The sequence below is a fragment of the Epinephelus lanceolatus genome, chromosome 1 (genome assembly GCF_041903045.1).
Source record: "Epinephelus lanceolatus isolate andai-2023 chromosome 1, ASM4190304v1, whole genome shotgun sequence".
NCBI lineage: Eukaryota > Metazoa > Chordata > Actinopteri > Perciformes > Serranidae > Epinephelus > Epinephelus lanceolatus.
Window position 1 is genome coordinate 41,993,766 of NC_135734.1, and position 19,108 is coordinate 42,012,873.

The 19,108-nt window shown below is 40.2% G+C and overlaps 1 protein-coding gene across 2 annotated transcripts in view; it reads right to left on the reverse strand.

Moving 5' to 3' along the window:
• arhgef10la (Rho guanine nucleotide exchange factor (GEF) 10-like a) overlaps window positions 1–19,108 on the reverse strand; it is a 169,033-nt gene that overhangs the window by 74,698 nt on the left and 75,227 nt on the right. For both annotated transcript variants that reach the window (XM_033627803.2, XM_078170616.1), the window contains one exon: window positions 9,289–9,389. In XM_033627803.2, the coding sequence (XP_033483694.1) occupies window positions 9,289–9,389 (101 nt within the window). The remainder of the gene's footprint in view (window positions 1–9,288; window positions 9,390–19,108) is intronic.

Genomic DNA, 19,108 nt, shown 5'->3' on the forward strand with positions numbered 1-19,108 from the left:
GCAGTTCAAGTACACAGTAAGTAAATAGTATTTCTATTGAGCTGCATAGTCTTCTATGGTTTGGGGGGTGTTTTATGTTATTCTTGGGGTATTATGAGCTAGAATAGCAACATGATTTAATAATTTTCATATGTAAAAATAACAATAAATCTATAACTATAAGGGTCCCATTTGTATTGCTCAAGAACCAAAGAAGTGCAGTGTTTAGTGTGTAGTAGTTTGTATGAAAGGTTCTCAAAAAAAACTGTAAGCAGCAGAACCACAGGCCAAGCAACCGGCCCCCGCTCTGAAGAGGGCACTGCACCAGTCCTGCTAAAGTACAACTATCTCCAGTTAAACCTTTTTAAAAACCACTACAATCCACGGGCTGCAAAATTTTATGGAAATGCTCAAGGTCCACAAGGGTTCAGAGAAAACCTCATAGCATTAACAAGGCATTGTTAATGGGCAATACAGTGATAGGACTTTAATACAGCATGCAGGAATCTCACTAAAAGCCGCTGATATCCACACATGTGGCACTGGGAAGGCTATGAAGTGCAGCAGTGGGATATCACTGTGTTTCCTCTAAATGGAGGTAACAGGATAAACACTGGTGTGAAGATGTGTCTGGGAAAATGAGTTTTGTGATGTCTAATCACTCACTAAATCATGCATGGGAACATTAGCTATTTGTGGTGTCCACCATTCAGGGACATTTCGGAGCACGGCACCCATTTCAAACTAAACAAGACCACGGTTCGGTGCGTTTGATATGCCGATTCAACTGTAGGTCTCCCTTGAGCATAGGGCAGGCCTGCCTCCGCCTGCAATGACGAGGAGGCCTCGATGACAGTACACCATCCGTGAAATTAAATCAACAACTCACTTACTGTAATTACATTTGGTTAAATGGGAAGGCAAAGTGTGGGTGTAATACAATTAACATGTAATTGTCATCCTGACCAGGTTGGTGCTGATCTATTTCCCCAAGGGATTCAATGAAATCCATCACCCCGCCCTCGTCTCTACCATTTGTTGTTATATGAATGATTCTATGAGTGCCAGCTGGTCACAGACAAGGCTGCCGTGTATGTGTGATCATCAGAAAAGTATTAAGTGTGATCGACATGCTGCAGCTAATAACCATTTTTGAAATCACAATTAACTTGTTCACAAGTTCTGATATCAAGATCAAGATGAACATGAGAAACCCAAAGAGATAAATAAATAAATAACATTATATACTAAAAATATCTCTATGAAAATGTTAATCAGCAAATCATAATAATCCAATGCCAGCTCTGGCTTTATCTGCCATTATTTAAAAGCTTTATAGACAAAGGTATGGATGAATTTTTAAATCTGTTCAGTCTGCAGCGAGGCACGGTGAATTTACTTCCAGAGGGCAGCAGCTCGTACATGAGAGGAGTCATTGATGATCTTATTGGCAATGATATGTTCATGTCACTGTATTTATTTAATTCACAATGAAATATTTTCAAATACCTCATTTAAAATGTGTGGGCAATTAAAAACACAAGGTTCTAGTATAACATTAAAATGATAAGGCACATACACACCTTAAGACCTGCAGATGTGTGTGTGTGTAGGTGGACATCTTTAACTATTTTAAGCTGCACTGTGTGTTAGTTAATGTTTTGTGTATGCACTGATGTTTTTACATGAATTAAGTTCCTTACAGATAAATAGTAGTTTTGATTTTATCTGATTTGATTCAGCTCCAAACCTTTGAAATTTTCTGCAGCAGAACATGCAGTTTTCTCAAGGTGACAGTTCACCCCAAAATCTAAAATACATATTTGTCCTTTTACCTGTAGTGCTATTTATCAGTCTGTGAGGTGCTGAGTGTTGGCGATATCTGATGTAGAGATGTCTGCCCTCTGTTCTGTATAATGAAACAAGATGGCACTCAGCTTGTGGTGCTCAAAGCACCAAAAAAAAAAAAAAAAAAAAAAAAACATTTGAAAAACTCAACAGAAATGTCTCTTTCCAGAGATCATGACCCACTTACTCATGATAATCAACGGACCTTGTTGTGAGGCGTTTCATGCAGGAACAATTTTCTTTCTACCACACTACACCTACCAACTGTATTACCGCACAGAAGGAAGCGTGCATCTACTCAAAGTATAACCAAATATACATCAAACATCATGAAAAACCTTTGACTTTACATATCGTGACATTCACCATCATTCCTGTGTATGGGGTCACTCACTCCAACGCATGCTCAGACAAGCTTACTCCACCCTATAAAGGATAAGGAGCTATGAAAATAGATAAATGAGCTTTGTACAGGCAGGTTAGTCATTTTATAAGTTACAGGAAAATGTTCTGCCACTCGTTCCAAGTAAACAAGCTGCTATCTTTGTGTTTATGGCCTCCACACTCTTATTAGCTAATTATGATCAACATTTCCATTAACCTTAGTTTGCGAGGCTCCATGAGAGAGAGCACTGACAATGTGTGGGCTGCCGCCTGTGAATATGCATATAAATTCTTGTGAGAAAAAGGGTAAATGTGAAAGGGCCTTGAGAAGAGCCTTGGAAAAAAAAAAACAGGACAAAGTTTAAAGTTGTTCTATTTGCTTGCCTTACAATCAGTGTTATCTCTCTCCATGTATGTTTGTGATTGGTTAAGACTGCAGGCAGTGTCTGAATTTAACTTGATTCACTGGCCAAGGGAAAAAACCCAAAACAATAAAATGCATATACATTTGTGTCAGTACATGTCATTGAGTTAATCAGGTATTATGTTGAATACTCAAGTCATGACCACAGTCTCAGCATGTCACTAAGTTCCCTCTGGTATCCAGTGATGTTGTGTATATGTCTGGGGCTTTTATTGTGAAAGGTAAGAATGGAAAAAGTGAAGCAAATGCCCTGCTGCTGAAAAACAGGGAGGCAACAGACCCCTTTAGGGCCAAAGTCACAATGATGTCAGTTTGTTAGCTGGGGGCAAAACCCGACTCACCACCATAGGGCTGTAGGCTACATAGGAGTCTTAAAATGTCGTCTTGTTGTGTTATTGGGAGCCAGAATACAAGGAGTCATGGCTCAAAGCTTAAATTTGAACACATACCAGTCGCCACTGCCCATCAATAAAAACAAAGAACTATGGTTAAATGCAATAAGACAAAAGAACTGGATGGAGGCGATCATCAAAAATGCTCACATATGTAGCGCACACTTTATATCAGGTTAGGGAAAAAGTATTTCCTGTTCCTGTTTCTCCATAATGCTAACTTTTTAGCACAGTAGATAACATTAGCTTCGATAGCGAAACAAATTGGAGAAAACTGTTCAAGTGTCGTCCTTTCTTGTAAGACTGGTATAGAAATCAACCACAAAGCCGGCCATCTTGTCAAATCATCCATCCACTGAATGAGAGTATGTGGGTCAGCCAGTCTGGTCCCGTTGGTCAGTGTTTACTTATTCAAGTGACACTCACGGTCCCGCAGAGGGAGTGACCTGAAATGATGTGTTTGTATATTCAGTCTGACACTCTACAATAAAATGGGAGTCCTGTCCGTCGAAAATACGGAGCATTGTATTTTTCGATATACGTAACGCTCTGCCACTCTGAGAGCGTGGTGCTCTGGATAACCAAACAGTACATTCCGAGAGCGTTACAAATTTCATTTGCAATCGGCACTCAGAATGAGTATTTTTTCCTCCACTGTCTAAAACAAGCTAACAGAACCTGCTAGCTAGGGCTTGCTAATGTCTGGAGAATTGTTTTGCCTCCAGCTAAGCCCCGCCTACCAAATAACGTCATACTGTTTGCTAACAGTAAAAGGGTCTATAAAGAGTTTGCCGTTTTGGTTAAACTGCAGAGCCTCCATGTAATATTTTGTCACCTTTATAAGTGTGGGCACGATGGTAGCTAGCAGTAGACCTGTGGCAAGTGATAGCTTTGCGGATCAGCTGATGTTCCTTATGGTAAACAGTGCCACAAAACTAGGGGCATTCGAGACGCTCAGTTCGCAGCACTGCTTAGACGTGTGCACATGTTTGTGTGTGACAGCAAAGAGGCAGATTAGGAGAAGCAGTGCACTGCACCCCAAAATGACACCAAAACGCAATAGAGACTCTCAGCATTGTTTTTTATTACATGACTATTTTGGTACAAACATTTACCTGCCTGTATGGCGGACAGTCTTCCAAAATTCACTTGCTAATTGAATATCTACCTACATTTGGTGCTTGGTGGGTGTTAATTTCAGACACTGACAGCAGGGATTTAAAACCTGAGGCGATATATGATAAAGCGTATATGATATGAAAGTTTCGTCCATAGCTAGAGTGTGAAACAACAAAACCAGCATTTGTATGGCAGAGCAACTGTCTGGGAGAAAAGGAAACATCCTGAAATTGTTTAAAATACGTGCTGTCAATCAATTTAACTGGAGATGAGTGAATCAATATCTTAGTGAAATATTTCTTCAGGATGAAAGACAGTCTCTATTCTGTGTCTTGAGTTTGATATATAGAAACAGTCTAATTGTTTGATGTCTTGACTGCAGCGGGAGTGTCTCTGTAATACATCCCCTCCTCTCTTTTTACTCCACTTACTTTAACTGCCACAACTCCTCTTATTTCTCTCTAATTCTTATTTTATTTCTTGTCCTTGCTCTGCTGTTTTATTCCTTGCACCTCAAACCTTGTTCTCCGTACACTTAGCTGCTTGTCATGTTGGTGATGGAGGAATCGAAGCTTATTTAACTGTTGTTCTCATGGTAACTTGCCCTGGGTAGCAGTGCTGGCTGGAAGCCTAAAACCTTACAACCTTGGATGTGTCAATTTTCTTTCATCAGTGGAGTGATCTGAAACTTTTCTAAGTCAAAGAAAGAACAAAAGATTTCATGTTTATCTTAACACACAGGAGTATAATGTCTGCGACAAACACTCGAGGCTACGAGGCAGTAGGATAGCAAATCAGACAAAGACAGATTGGTGCTGACAGTTGTACTATTATCCAGTCAATCAATATGAGAGTGAAAACAATGTGCAATATTTACATTTTGATAGCATATCCCCTGTCTTCAGGCTTTTCAGGTTGTATTTTCCAGGTGTAAGATCAATAAATGTTTATTTGGTGTTTTCTTCCGGAGTGAATGCTTGATAAATTCTAGTTTATTTAATTATTTTGAGCAAAAGGAGTTAGAATGATATACTTTCAATCCCCCTCAAGTCATTCTTAATAATAATGGTTTCTATCACCATTAATTCAGTATGAGGCTCCTCGTCTGTATGACAGCTGATCTACAAAGGCAGTAACTACAATTTTAGTCATCATTAAGATGCAAACTAAATTAAACTTTTTGATATCTATTTTATCCTGTGACAAAACATTCTGATAATGTTGTTCTGCTTTAGAGAAAACGGTGTAAAAATTGCAGTAACTACAAAATCCAACCAAAGTCCAAAGCAAATCTCAGTAAATGTAGTTGTTTCCTGCCCTTGGGAACAGAAGTAAGTGATCACGTCCAGGCAACAAAAGTATGTGGTTACGTTTAGGCAACAAAAGTATGTGGTTACGTTTAGGCAACAAAAGTATATTTTTAGGCTTAGGTAACAAAAGTATGTGGTTAGGTTTAGTCAACAGAAGTACGGGATCAGGTTTAGGCAACAAAAGTACATGTTTAGGCTTAGGCAACAAAAGTATGTGGCAAGGTTTAAGCAACAAAAGTACATGGTTAGGTTTAGACAACAAAAGTACATGGTTAGGTTTAGGCAACAAAAGTACATGGTTAGGTTTAGGCAACAAAAGTACATGGTGAGGTTTCGGCAACAAAAGTACATGTTTAGGCTTAGGCAACAAAAATATGTGGCGAGGTTTAGGCAACAAAAATATGTGGCGAGGTTTAGGCAACAAAAGTACATGGTTAGGTTTCGGCAACAAAAGTACATGGTTAGGTTTAGGCAACAAAAGTACGTGGTTAGGTTTCGGCAACAAAAGTAGATGTTTAGGCTCAGGCAACAAAAATATGTGGCGAGGTTTAGGCAACAAAAGTACGTGGTTAGGTTTAGGCAACAAAAGTACATATTTAGGCTTAGGCAACAAAAATATGTGGCAAGATTTAGGCAACAAAAGTACATGGTTAGGTTTAGGCAACAAAAGTACGTGGTTAGGTTTCAGCAACAAAAGTACATGTTTAAGCTTAGGCAACAAAAATATGTGGCAAGGTTTAGGCAACAAAAGTACGTGGTTAGGTTGAGGTAATGAAAGTACATGTTTAGGTTGAGGTAATGAAAGTACATGTTTAGGTTTAGGCAACAAAAGTACATGGTTAGGTTTAGGCAACAAAAGTATGTGGTTAGGTTTAGGCAACAAAAGTATGTGGCGAGGTTTAGGCAACAAAAGTACATGGTTAGGTTTAGGCAACAAAAGTATGTGGTTAGGTTTAGGCAACAAAAGTGTGTGGTTAGGTTTGGGCAACAAAAGTACATGGTTAGGTTGAGGCAATGAAAGTACATGTTTAGGTTTAGGCAGCAAAAGTACGTGGCTAGGTTTAGGCAACAAAAGTACATGGTTAGGTTGAGGCAATGAAAGTACATGTTTAGGCTTAGGCAGCAAAAGTACGTGGCTAGGTTTAGGCAACAAAAGTACATGGTTAGGTTGAGGCAATGAAAGTACATGTTTAGGCTTAGGCAGCAAAAGTACGTGGCTAGGTTTAGGCAACAAAAGTACATGGTTAGGTTTCGGCAACAATGTGGTTAGGTTTAGGCAACAAAGGTATGTGGTTAGGTTTCGGCAACAAAAGTGGGTTTAGGCAACAAAAGTATGTGGCTTGGTTTAGGCAACAAAAGTACATTGTTAGGTTTAGGCAACAAAAGCACCTGGTTAGGTTTAGGCACCAAAGGTATGTGGTTAGGTTTAGGCAACAAAAGTGGGTTTAGGCAACAAAAGTATGTGGTTAGGCTTAGGCAACAAAAGTAAGAAATCAGGTTTAGGCAACAGAAGTACAAGATCAGGTTTAGGCAACAAAGGTACGTGGTTAGGTTACGGCAACAGAAGTATATCTTTAGGCTTAGGTAACAAAAGTACATGGTTAGATTAAAGCAGTAAAAGTATGTAGTAAGGTTTAGAAAAAACATTTTGGCTTAAAATACATATATATTTATCACTTACATAATGTAATGTCACATAACATAACATATGTCACTAGCATAGTTAGCTACACATACAAACACACCACGTTATTAAAATACCTCAAATGACTTTTTGTTTCACACGGGAAACTTACAGTGCTCTCCCAGATGAATGTCCTGAGCTTGTTAGACCCATTCACCTCAACTCCCATCCGCCCCATATGGACTTTCTTGCTCTCTATACTCCAGCAGTTGCTTGGAGTGCCAAAAATGCTGTCACCCAGTGCCTCTTATGTTGCCACTAAAGGCTGCTGGTGCATCAGTATGATCCCTAACCAAGCGTTGGTATTTGACGAGGTGGGAGTAAGAACGAATTGACCTATACAGGTGTGTAATATAATACAAAGGCAGAATACAGTTACTGAAATTTTATCACTGATTGTGGTTTTCAGCATAAAAATTGTTTCATGAATCCATATTTAATAAGCATATTACCACTTATCTTACTATAACACATTTGACTGGACAGTCAAAAGCTTTGAAGCCATTTTTTTCAGTTTCAGTGTTAGCTTTGTTAGTGCGGTTAGCCTTTGCGGGACAGTATGGATATCTTGCATGATTTGGTCTTGAATATCACCCACGTTCACACAGCAGCCATAGGGGGAGGAGAGCTGCATGCTCTAACTATGCGACTGTCCTCATCAGTACGCCTGCTGTGTTGCTGATAAAGGTGTGAGCAACAAGGAAAGGCTGGGAATGCTGCGCTTCGCTGCAGCCACAGCATCCTCTGTGCTCAGCCGGATGTTTTTGATGTCACTCTGACACAAACCATATACTGCAAGCTCTAGTGGAGAATCTACAGACGTAGTGTATGTTTCATGCACCTCTATACACCCACTGTGAAAGGTAGGCCAGTAGAACGAGGGGAGAATCCAGTGTTGTGTGTGTTTCTGATTGTAATGTGCAAGGATGGAGAATCTCAAGATGCAGGGGATGCAGGAGAGGCAAAGTGCAAAGAAGCAAAATGTTTGTAAAGTACAAAACACTCTTGGTTTCTCTTGACCTTCATTGAGCCCAAGGGTCTTTGATCCTCCCTATAACCGTACTCATCTGAGCAAGACATCTAATTGTGTCCTTTCACCACCTCTGACGACTTCCTCTGAAACCTTGAATCTGAAAACCTTGCTGACGCTCACAGCAATGGCCTCTGGGATCTGAGAGACCACAACAAGATGACTGGGGCTACACTCAGGCACAGTGTTGAGAGACATACCGCATGCACAACAAACACAGAATAAAGTGTGTGTGACAAGGAAGAGCGCTCAAGGCGACGCAGAGAGTAGGGAAGGATTGGGTTGTGAGTGGGTTGAATATGCGTGCCATCATGGCCAAATAAGCAGATTAATGTCCTCGGTAGTCCCGTCTCTCTATTTGCCACTGGATGACAGCACACATTGATGAAGCCCAGAGAAGAGGACCTCCTATACTACAGCGTGGTCAGACTGCAGGCTCGGGCCTGGGCAGAGCAAAGCATGGAGTGGAGGAAAGAGGTTAGGAAGATAAAAAAAAGAACTGTGCTGCTCCCTGCTGGGCAGGGCCTGGCCATTCTTTTCCTCCATCAATGTTGACCACTGCTGAGTCTCCACAACCAGTGAGATATCCAAAATTTGAAAGAAGGAGACTAAACCTTATAAATGATTGGTTGTACAGAATTTAAAAGGAATTCTAAAGCTTTTTCAAGACCTAGTAAATGACTCAAGTCCTCATGTGGCAACACTGTCCTTCCTGAACAATGAGTAATGTTTGTTTTCACAATAGATGGATGGTATTTTAGAAGACAGGTTATTAATTTAAGGTTGTTTAAAAAGTTTGCCTCTTTCCTCAGCACATAAACTTCAGATGACCCAGTTGAGAGTCTCGTTTTTCCTCTGATTATATAAGTCGTAACACCAGTTGTGCACTTAGCCAATAGAGAGTGAGGCAAACACTGATGATGTGTCTGAGCCCCTGACTTAAAACATTGTTATTACATTTCATTGCATTACATCATCCTGTTTAAATAGAAATGGCATAGTAATCCTTTCTCTGTATGCGTGCCTCTGTGTGTGTGTGTGTGTGTGTGTGTGTGTGTGTGTGTGTGTGTGTGTGTGTGTGTGTGTGTCTGTCTGTCTCTGTGTGTGTGTGTACTTACGTTGAGCAATCTTGGCCAAGTGCAGACGGTTGACCCAGGAGATCTTACTAAGGGGGCTGGGAGTGTTGAGGACCACCATGAAACTGACAGGACGCCCTGACCTGGAAGAGAGCAGACAAGTGCACACAAACACACAGATGGATTGATTCTGAATTTTTAACATGTTGTCACAAAGTCTTCACCAAACAGCACAGAATATAAACATTATTGCTGGTTTAGTTGGTTGTTGGTTTTTCCCTTTCATCATTTGATATCTGGTCAGCTAGTTTCTGTTGTTGAGGCCCTGGAGTGAACCTAGTATTTACTAGGATTTGACACCAGCATAGAGGAGCTGCAACTGCATTTCATTGTGAAATTCTGTATTGTGTAATGATGGTAAAGTTGAACCTTAAACCAAAATGCATTCCCTTTGCCAGAAAAACAATGTGCGCGCATGTTTTTGCAACCCTGTCTCCAAGAAATGTTTTTATTTATTACCTAACATTCCCCTCCAGGCACACTTAAAATGTGTAAAAATGCTCTGTTATGATTTGTATTTCGTTCAACAAGTTTTTCCCACAAAATAAAACATTGTAAGGGGGCCAGGAGTAGATCTACTGTTTCTTCCTCATTGAGAGAATACCACTTTCAGGTTTCACATTACGGTTTCTCTTGATTTGGTAAAAAACAAAGTGTGGAAATAGACACAGTCGATGTCCAGTCATAGTTGGGGGGCGAGATTAGCAAGGGGGAAAACAGTCCTTTCCCCCAGCCAGAAATGCTGTAAAAGCGTGGTTGTTAATGTCAACAAGGAGTCATATCTAGCATAGAGTCACCGCTGTTGCTTGAAGAATCTGATTTTTGTCCATATAAAAGCCTGGACGAATGAGCCAACTAAATGTCCGTAAGTGTCATTCCCCGATACCCTCTATCTGGTTGAATTGCCTGGAAAGAGCCACTATTACATTCACTATAGCTATGGTTAATTAAACTTACCAAAATACCCTACTGCCATTAGCCCTAACGTTATGCTGCAACGTTATCAAACAGGAATTACACACAGTGGAACGGCTCATAATTTTTTTTAACCAGTGGCTAACCAACCTCACACTGTTTGGATGAAGGGAAATGAACGTTAGATCCTTTGTGTTTAACCAGAAACAGCCCCAAAATTGCCATCGCCAATTTAACCAGACTCCAGTTGAATAAACAGTAATTTAAGAGTGTATAGAGGCAGCATATTATCACCTCTAACTGGATGAATTAGGGTTTATTTAAACCAAAGCAGAGTAGGTGATTGTTGAACAGTGAACCAAGATGTCTTTTCGAGTTTTACTTTGTTTGTGTCGACTTTTAATAAAGTGTTGTTTAAAATGATAAAATGACTGTTTTTTTAAATGGAGTCTGGTTGGTTTAATGATAGCAATTATGGGGCTGTTTCTGGTTAAACAAAAAGGATGTTAGTCTTTAACAAGAAATTCTGTCTCTGTGGGAATCAATTCTATAATGTTGCCGGACACTTAGAGCATTTGAGTGGCAAAAACAAGCACTTTTAGTGAAATTTGTATGTTGACGGCACAAACACAACGCGAATGGTTAACGTTATATTGCAGCCTGTGTCACTGCTGCAGCCTCGCTCAATACTGGACCAATTTTTTAAAAATGTTGTTCCCATTAGTCACTCAGACACAAAAACCTTTGGAAAATAGGGTCCAGGTTAAAAAAATATAGTTTATTTGGCATGCAGAGAGCCACACAGCAACATTTTAGCATGATAGCTAATGCTTTGTTTTCCCCATTGTGAAAGAACGTGACATTTTGTGAGCGCTCCCAATAACATCAACTGTATCTACAGAGACTAATGCTAGGTGAAAGAGCAGTGCAATCAAAATGGCTTATGTTAGCATCGGAGAAAACATCAGAGAAATTCAGCTATACATGTAGCCTCAGTCGGACTCAAGTAAGGAGTTGGTTGAGCACTAAACTTGGCAACTAGCAGACGTATAAGAACATTAAGTGTAGTTAGCGTCATTTATTTTGTTGTTAGCTTGTTAGCTAACCAGTTCACATACAAAAATTGCAAATTGTGTCATGATGGCCGTCCATGCTTTCACTATGCTAATGCTAACTCTGCTCTCTGTACTAACAAGTCTACTCTGCCCTGACGGTTTCAAGTTTCTTTGCTAGTATTGCGTCAAAATCTGTTCCCCCATTGATATGTGTTTCCCATATCAGACAGTGGCTTTGGTATTAGTGACGTACCTAAACTAGCTTGCTCGCTATACGTTTGAATCTCAGATTTTTGGGAATACACAGAAAACGTGGAAAAAAAAAACCAAAACTCTAGTGGTCAACATCAGACATTTCAGGGGACAAAAACATTACAAAAGAAACATTTACAGAGTCAAGCCAGACTTTTAGTGTTTTCTAATTATTTTGTGCTGACAAATGCAATGAATACAACTCTCATATTCACAGGAAATTGTTTTCTATAATTAATAAAGTGCTACATTTATCAGGGGGCCAGGATGGATGTATGTAGCAGTTATTACAGTAGTTTAACTGGATCAATTTTCAGTCTGAGCTGTTTCTTCCAGCTATTTATGAATGCTAAAATAATTGCTTACAGGTCATCTGTGCGGAAAACATTCTGTTTGAGAAAATATGGATAAAGAACAGTGCAAAACTTTTAAACAAATATAAATGTGCAGGTGGTTTAAAAAGGAGCTTGCACCAGATGTTTAAGCCTCCATCCCCAAAACAAGACAGCAGGTCGAGCTCTGATTACAGAGCGCAGCCTCAACTTAGCTGCAACATGTATTGGATTCTCTTTCCATGCTACCACAAGCTATAATGACCTCATGAAAACTAGAAATCAATACCCATGCAATCCCACAGACCTGGTAAGTTGTTTACTGGAAAAGCAAAGATTTAACTATTTGGCATTTTAACAAAAAAAAATAAATATCATCTGCAGTTACAAAACAGAATAAGCTTCCTAAGTAAAGTAAGCAAGAAATCACTTAAACACTAAATCTAACCCAACAGCAGATGAACTGACGCTGAACAAATGGACCTTGACGGTAGCCATGGAGGATCACAAGACTTTCGTATCATCTTTTACTTTATCCAGAAAATCAGGTTAAATTTACTAGGAGAGATCTGACATCACAAAAGGGCAGCAAAGTGTGAGATTTTGATATAAAATAGGCAAAAGCGCATTTTTGGCATAAGCTGAGGATGAGCTTTATAAAAACAGAAAGCAGAACAATACAGTCAGACAAACAGGGTACCAACAAGGAAAAGAAATTTTTCATTTCATGGGACTTTAAGTTTAATACGTCATGATACTTTTTTTTCTGTCAGAACAGCTGCTTGCCTGTTTGTAGTTTTACAGCAGTTCAGTCCAGTAAGCTGAGGCTTTATGATTTCAGCCTGCGCGTCAACATTCAGGTCAGGTTGAGACGACCACACAGCCTGTTCACAGTAAATCGCTTCTAGGTGGGCTGTGACGCTCAAAATGCCACTAATGTGTGGGAGCTCCACTGGGATCAGGCATGAGCAGTACGGGCTCTGATCAGTGAGGGCTTTTTGGTGCCAATTCACGCTCAGACACAGGGGGAGAGCAGATCTTAGATGAATGTGTCTGTGAGTGCATGTGTGATAGAGACAGAACGAAGAAAAGAAATAGAGAGGCAGCAGTGGTGATGTGAGTGTATGTGTCAGGTTATATCATGAATACTTTAAAACATCATGATCAAAAAACTTAACACACACTCCTTTAGACTGGTCAGGTCTGTTGCTTGCGACAGAAGAAGCTATGAAACAATCTGTTTTTAACACAATATACTTTAGCATGTTAACATAAATTCCAAACACTCATATGTCCATCCCATTGGCTGTCTATACAGATGGACAATGCTTCTCCACTTACTCGGACTGTACAAAAATGAAGCCCTGACATTTCTGGCCGCAGCCACTTTGGGCAGGTAACGTCATTTGGAGCCAGAGTCTGCACAGTAGTGATATCTGCAATCTCTAGTTCCCGCCCATACACCCGCCGACCAATCACAAGCAGTGCCACCAATCTCAAGCACAAAGATCAGCACACACAGCTGTCAATTATAACATCGCACCCCTTTTTTATAGCTTCAAATGACTTATTAAAACCAAACTTATCAGAGTAAATAAACTTGAACACAGCAGTGTGGTAAGAACTACCTAAAATGACAAATATCTTTTATGGGAAAAAATTATTTGGCGTGGACTCTTTTAGTTTGGCCTATGTGTCCACTAACATGGCAGGAACAGGGTTTATGCCAGCCGGCAGGGGGAGATTGAGATGTTTTGGAGGAGCTGTCATTTCATTCATCTTTATTATCATCCCAGTCTCCATCTCCATCTTTAATCGCCTTAAAAATACGAGGTCAGACGCTGGGTTCTACCCTTGTGCCTCCTCTGTGCCAACACTCAAGGGCGCTGAGGCAGGTTGCATCTGAGGTTGCTAAGCGACCACAGCCAGCACTGTATCATGGACTGCTTGCCAGAAATCCAGGGGTCTTCCAGGCGTTGTTTTGTAAATAGTGTTTTCAGCTTAAAATGTTATCTGTGTGACAGATGAACTTCAGAGGGCATAAGAAACAGAAGAAAGGAAAGATATCTACTGGCGGTAATTGGTGGCTCCTCATCACATGACATGCAGTGTGCGTTACCGCTTTTCAAAAGTTGAACTTTATATCAGGGCGCAGCTGCAGGCCCTAGAAAACTCTTGGGAACGTTTGTGTGCCGCGACGGTGTCACTCTTAGTTTTGAGCGCGTCTACCATACATCTGCTTTTAAGACAATAAATTTGAAGCTGAAAAAGCGCGGCATGTATACGGGCAACAGTTGGACATTCTTGACTATGTTTTGTTTAGCGTATTACAGTTTGTTTTGCCTTTCCTAAAAAAAAGTGATTGCAATCTCAATAAGCCTTTTACCTTGTTAAATAAAGGAAAAAAAGAAATGAATACCAAACATACAAATCGACAGAGAAGAATGTATTATGCTGCAGGAGTGGTATGAAAGGCTTCTATGAACCTTTTTCACCTTGAAACTGGGTCGGGGTTGGAATTCATTGTAAAAAACATGAATTCAAGCCCACTGCACCTGCCATTCTCTGCAAGGGAACAAGAAGCTACAAACTCTTCAGAGGCATTTTTTTAAACCTGCAGGGGCTGAGCGATTGATGTTCAAATCAGAGGTTTTTGGTGAAGCATTCCTTTAACCTCCAAATGCACAAGACTCTGCTGAACCACAAGACAAACTCACTGTCCATGACTTAATGAAGGTGTTCAAAAGTTTAACACATTAAAACATAATCTTTTAACAAAGGTAAGGAGACAGATGTTTTGTGTTATGGTACTATACTGACTAATCTGTGCACATATTTCCACTGGGAATGCATAATTTTAAGTTTAACAGAGCTAAAAAATGTCCTGTCTTCAGCTTTGATATAAATCATGTGAACATAGTTTGCTTAAGGCCTTGCAACATGTCAGATCACACATCTTGATGCTTGAATTTGCATTTTGCCTCCGTCCCTGTATGGTAATTTGAGTGATTTTGACAAGTGGTAAATATGTTACCAATGTCGACATTTACTCACAGGTGTGATTGGAGGTGTGGTTCCCATGCAAACTTAAAGTAGGCAGAGATTATTTGCTCAAGTCACATTCAAAACACAAAACAGAAAAGTGACATTGTTTCTGAAAAGAACAAAAAATTATTTTTTGCAGACAGTTGTGCAAAAATAACTAAAAAATTTCAGAAAGAAACTGGTACCAGTAGACTGTATTAAATTGAGTAAAATAAATTTTATTCAGATCTTTGTCTTTTGAACTGTTGAATCAGAAAAATGGATGTGTCCTAAATCCTAATGCTCAGATTTTTTTTGATAAAGAATTATTTGCCTTTAATGTGTGGGGAAACATTTTAAACTGATTATATTTCAAACTCAGGTTTGTGTTATTAAGACACACATGTGGAAACAAGGGACTTCAGTCTCACTGGCTGTTGACTAGAGGACTGCAGACGCCTTTAAAGTTGCCAAAAGTTAACACTCTCAATGAGCCTTCCACAAGCCATCGGGTGTTGCGTCTCCTTTTATCCCCTCAGGTCTCTCTCTGCAAGCTGAAAGAGCTACAAATTGTATGTAGCTAGTACTGGGCTACAAAGCACAAAACAATGTGAGGTAAACAAATAAATGTCAGTCAAACAGTGTTTTCATGGCCTGATCCTTCATGGCTGCCCAGACTTAAGCACTCAGGTGTCTGAGACGGATTTTGCTCATGTCTCGCTCCATTGTGCGGAGGGAACACTGGAACCCTGTGACGTAGCATGCGGTGAGCTAAACAAGTATTTTCCTACACAAAGACAGCACAAAGATGATTGTTCTTTTTATCTGTCAGTACAGGCCACTGTGTTGAAATCAGATTCTAAGCTGCTGATTTTTGTCACAAAGTTTCTCATCCCAGTTCTGTGACCACAAAAACTGCAATTGTGATGTTGTCTCCGTGACACTTTTACCAGGTACGTCTTTTTCATTTGATCATTCAAGCCGCTGTCTTATTATCTGAGGCAGGGAACAACGAGGAAAGCTGTCCAACCTACCCAAAGAAAGTATGCTGGATATAACAGAGAATATAAAAATCATGCTATTAAACACAACGGGTATAACTTCATGAGACCAAGGTCACTGAGCCTGAATTCTACAAAGGATTCCAAAAATGCAAATGACCAAGAGAGAACCGCAGGTATGTCTAATGAGAGTGATTTAAGAGAGTTTCACCAGCTAATAAAAAACACACCTTAAGTCAATACCAAAGTCAATACTGAAATGGGCCTGAAATGCAAGGTCTCTCCCAGATAACAGGGTTTTCAAGTGGATTTTCTCTCTGTGGGCTCAACTGAGAGCCATGACTTACTAGAATTACCACCTCCTGGTTGTATGCCTCCACAAATCAGTCAAGATGCAGTTTACATCCATGTCTGTCCACACTCATATATAGCCATGACAGGTGACAATGCTTAGAATATGGATGTTGCTGCGAGGAAGCTACATATTCTGAAACATGGATGCTGTACACACATTTGCCCCCCAAGAGCAAGAAAGATCTATGCAATCAGCATCAAGATGGATGCCCAAGATTAGCGCCACCAATTCAGTGTCTGACAAAATGTCTCCCCTTCTGTTCCTGAGTTCTGAAAATATAATGCTGTCACTGTGAATTTGACATTTAGCCTTTTGGACATAGAAGGTCATCACCTCACCATTTTATCCAATTAGACATTTGTGTGAAATGTTGCCATAATTAGCCTTTAAACTTTTGACTTACGGCCAAAAACATGTCTTGGGAGGTCAAAGAAACCTTTGTCCGCCAAATTCTGATCAGTTCAGCCTTGAGTACAAGTGGATGATCACAACTCGCGCTTGTCCCATTCTCGACAGTCAGTGAGGTGGAGGCATAAAAACGCACATACACTAGTTCATATGATACCTATCAAATGAATGCCCCATGAATGGCATCGTCATTAACACAAAGTTAGGTACTTACGTAAAGTTACGAAGGTTTGGTTTAGGAAAAGAATCAAGGGGTTGACACGTTAGAGACGGATGTTCTCTAAGCAGCACTTCCCTATTTTCCATGCTTCAGCAGCTTCCCAACAACCACCTTTCCTGGTTACACTTCCTTGTTATGGGTCACATGTCTCTTAACTAACCGATGGGAAGCTAGGAGGACTTAGACTGAGGTAAATGTGTGTGAAAATTAAGTGTTTAACGATGCTGCCGGAATATTTTAATGTGTAGATATGTAAATGTGTAAATAGTTAACTGTACAAACACTGCAAATGTATTTTTTAGCAAACTACTAAAACACAAGAATTTACTTAACTTGTAAACCTTACATTAACATAAAATTATGTGGTAAACTAAACTTGATGACGTGACAATGCACCTTAAAATACCTCAAAGCTCCATTGGTGTCATGGTGTCATATGGGACATGAACACCAGTCTCCTGGGGTAAAGTCCTCTGTTTGTTTGACCCATCCACCACCCAAATCTGCGAACTTTCACTCTTTATACTGCTTCCGTCATTGCTGCCATCAGCGCATTTGTCACGTGATTGCAGCCTTTCCAATGACATGGGTTATTTATGAATTCTGGTGCATCACTTTTGCACGAGAGAAGATCTACACAATCAGACAAGCTTCAAGGTGAACACACAAGATTAGTGTCACCAGTTCAGTGTCTTACCAAATGTGTCTCGAGTTGAATAATGGTGTTTTTGTAGAACATTATGATATTACAGTGAAAGTGACTTCGGGGATATAAAATATTATCGTTTTATTATTTTATCCTATTAGACATTTGTGTGATTTTCTTTTTCATAATAAGCATAAGAGTTTTTGAGTTATGGCCAATAACATGTTTTGGGGGGTCACTGTGACCTTCAGTTCATTTTCGAACTTAAGTGAATGTTTGTGTCTGAAAAAAATCTCTAAAGGTGTTCTTGAGACCAGGATGGATGTGATGTTACAGTGACCTTCAACATTCAACCACCAAATTCTAATCAGTCAGTAATTTTTTTTAAGGTATTACGTGAACAAGAATGGGACAGCGGATAGACGGACAGAGGGACGGACAAAGCAGTATGCCTTTGGCCTTGGCCGCCACCACTGAGGAGGCATAAAAACCAACAAATGACAGTTAATAAACACAGGTGGACTTTACACATGCAAAGGGAGCGTTACAGGCCAGATAGAGAAGCACACAAACTCATCTCCCCGCTGTAAATCCCCACCTAAACATTTAGCTTCCATGAGCAATTATTTAGTAAAATTTATGTCGGCTTGTTAGACCACTAGCCACGTCTGTGTTTAAATATTTCACTCTCCCTCCTGTCAAGTAAAATAAAATAATTTCTTAATGCTGAGCAGGCTAAAGCGAGACTGGCAGCATCGGCCCTGAGTTAGCAATGACTCAGCCAGTGTCTGTCCATTGACGGGGGCACTCTGTTGTCTGGATTGATCAGGCTTTATTGGAACTTCAAGTTAGCTGTCTGGCCGAGGATGAGATGTCTTTTTAAAGCACTAAGCAGCTTTCCAGAATAATGGCCCTGTTTCAGTCACCTGTACAGCTATTCTACAGTGATTCTGAGGCGATGAAAGAAAGAAGAAAAAAGTGCAAGACAGTGCAAGAGAGTGCATGAGAAGAAGGGGGTGGGGGGTGGAGGGGGGTGGGGGTCTCAGGCACACATAAGGAAGACAATTTCACATTCAGACATCATTAGAAGGTAATAGAGTGGAGAACAGAGCGCAGCCTGAAATTCTGCTTCTGTCATACCTGCTGCTGCCCGCTGCAAATTCATTTTCATTTCATAGACGAAGGAAGAAAAATGGTAGAGAGAGATACACACACACACGTACAGAGAGAAAGACACAGAAAGAGATTGCAGTCAGGAACAGAATAAAGTAAGTAAGATCTCAAACTTCCTTGACATGTTGAAAAAGTGGAGCTTTCACAAAGAGGTGTAATTCATACCATTCGCTGCTTAAATATAGCAGAGGCAATTTGCCGAAGACAGAAGGGGAGACAGGGTGTGACGAGAATACAACTACTCACTTGGTTGGATTCCTTAGGCAACACTTCATGCCCACACGGCCTCAAACATGCTAAACTGAGCGCAGTCTCCGATTCCTCCCTCCTGCCCGCTGATTGACAGCCGCAGTGCAGGTGTGGTGCACTGCCAGAATAGAGAACTAGACTCGGTCATGCTGGCAGAGGGGAGATGAGGAGA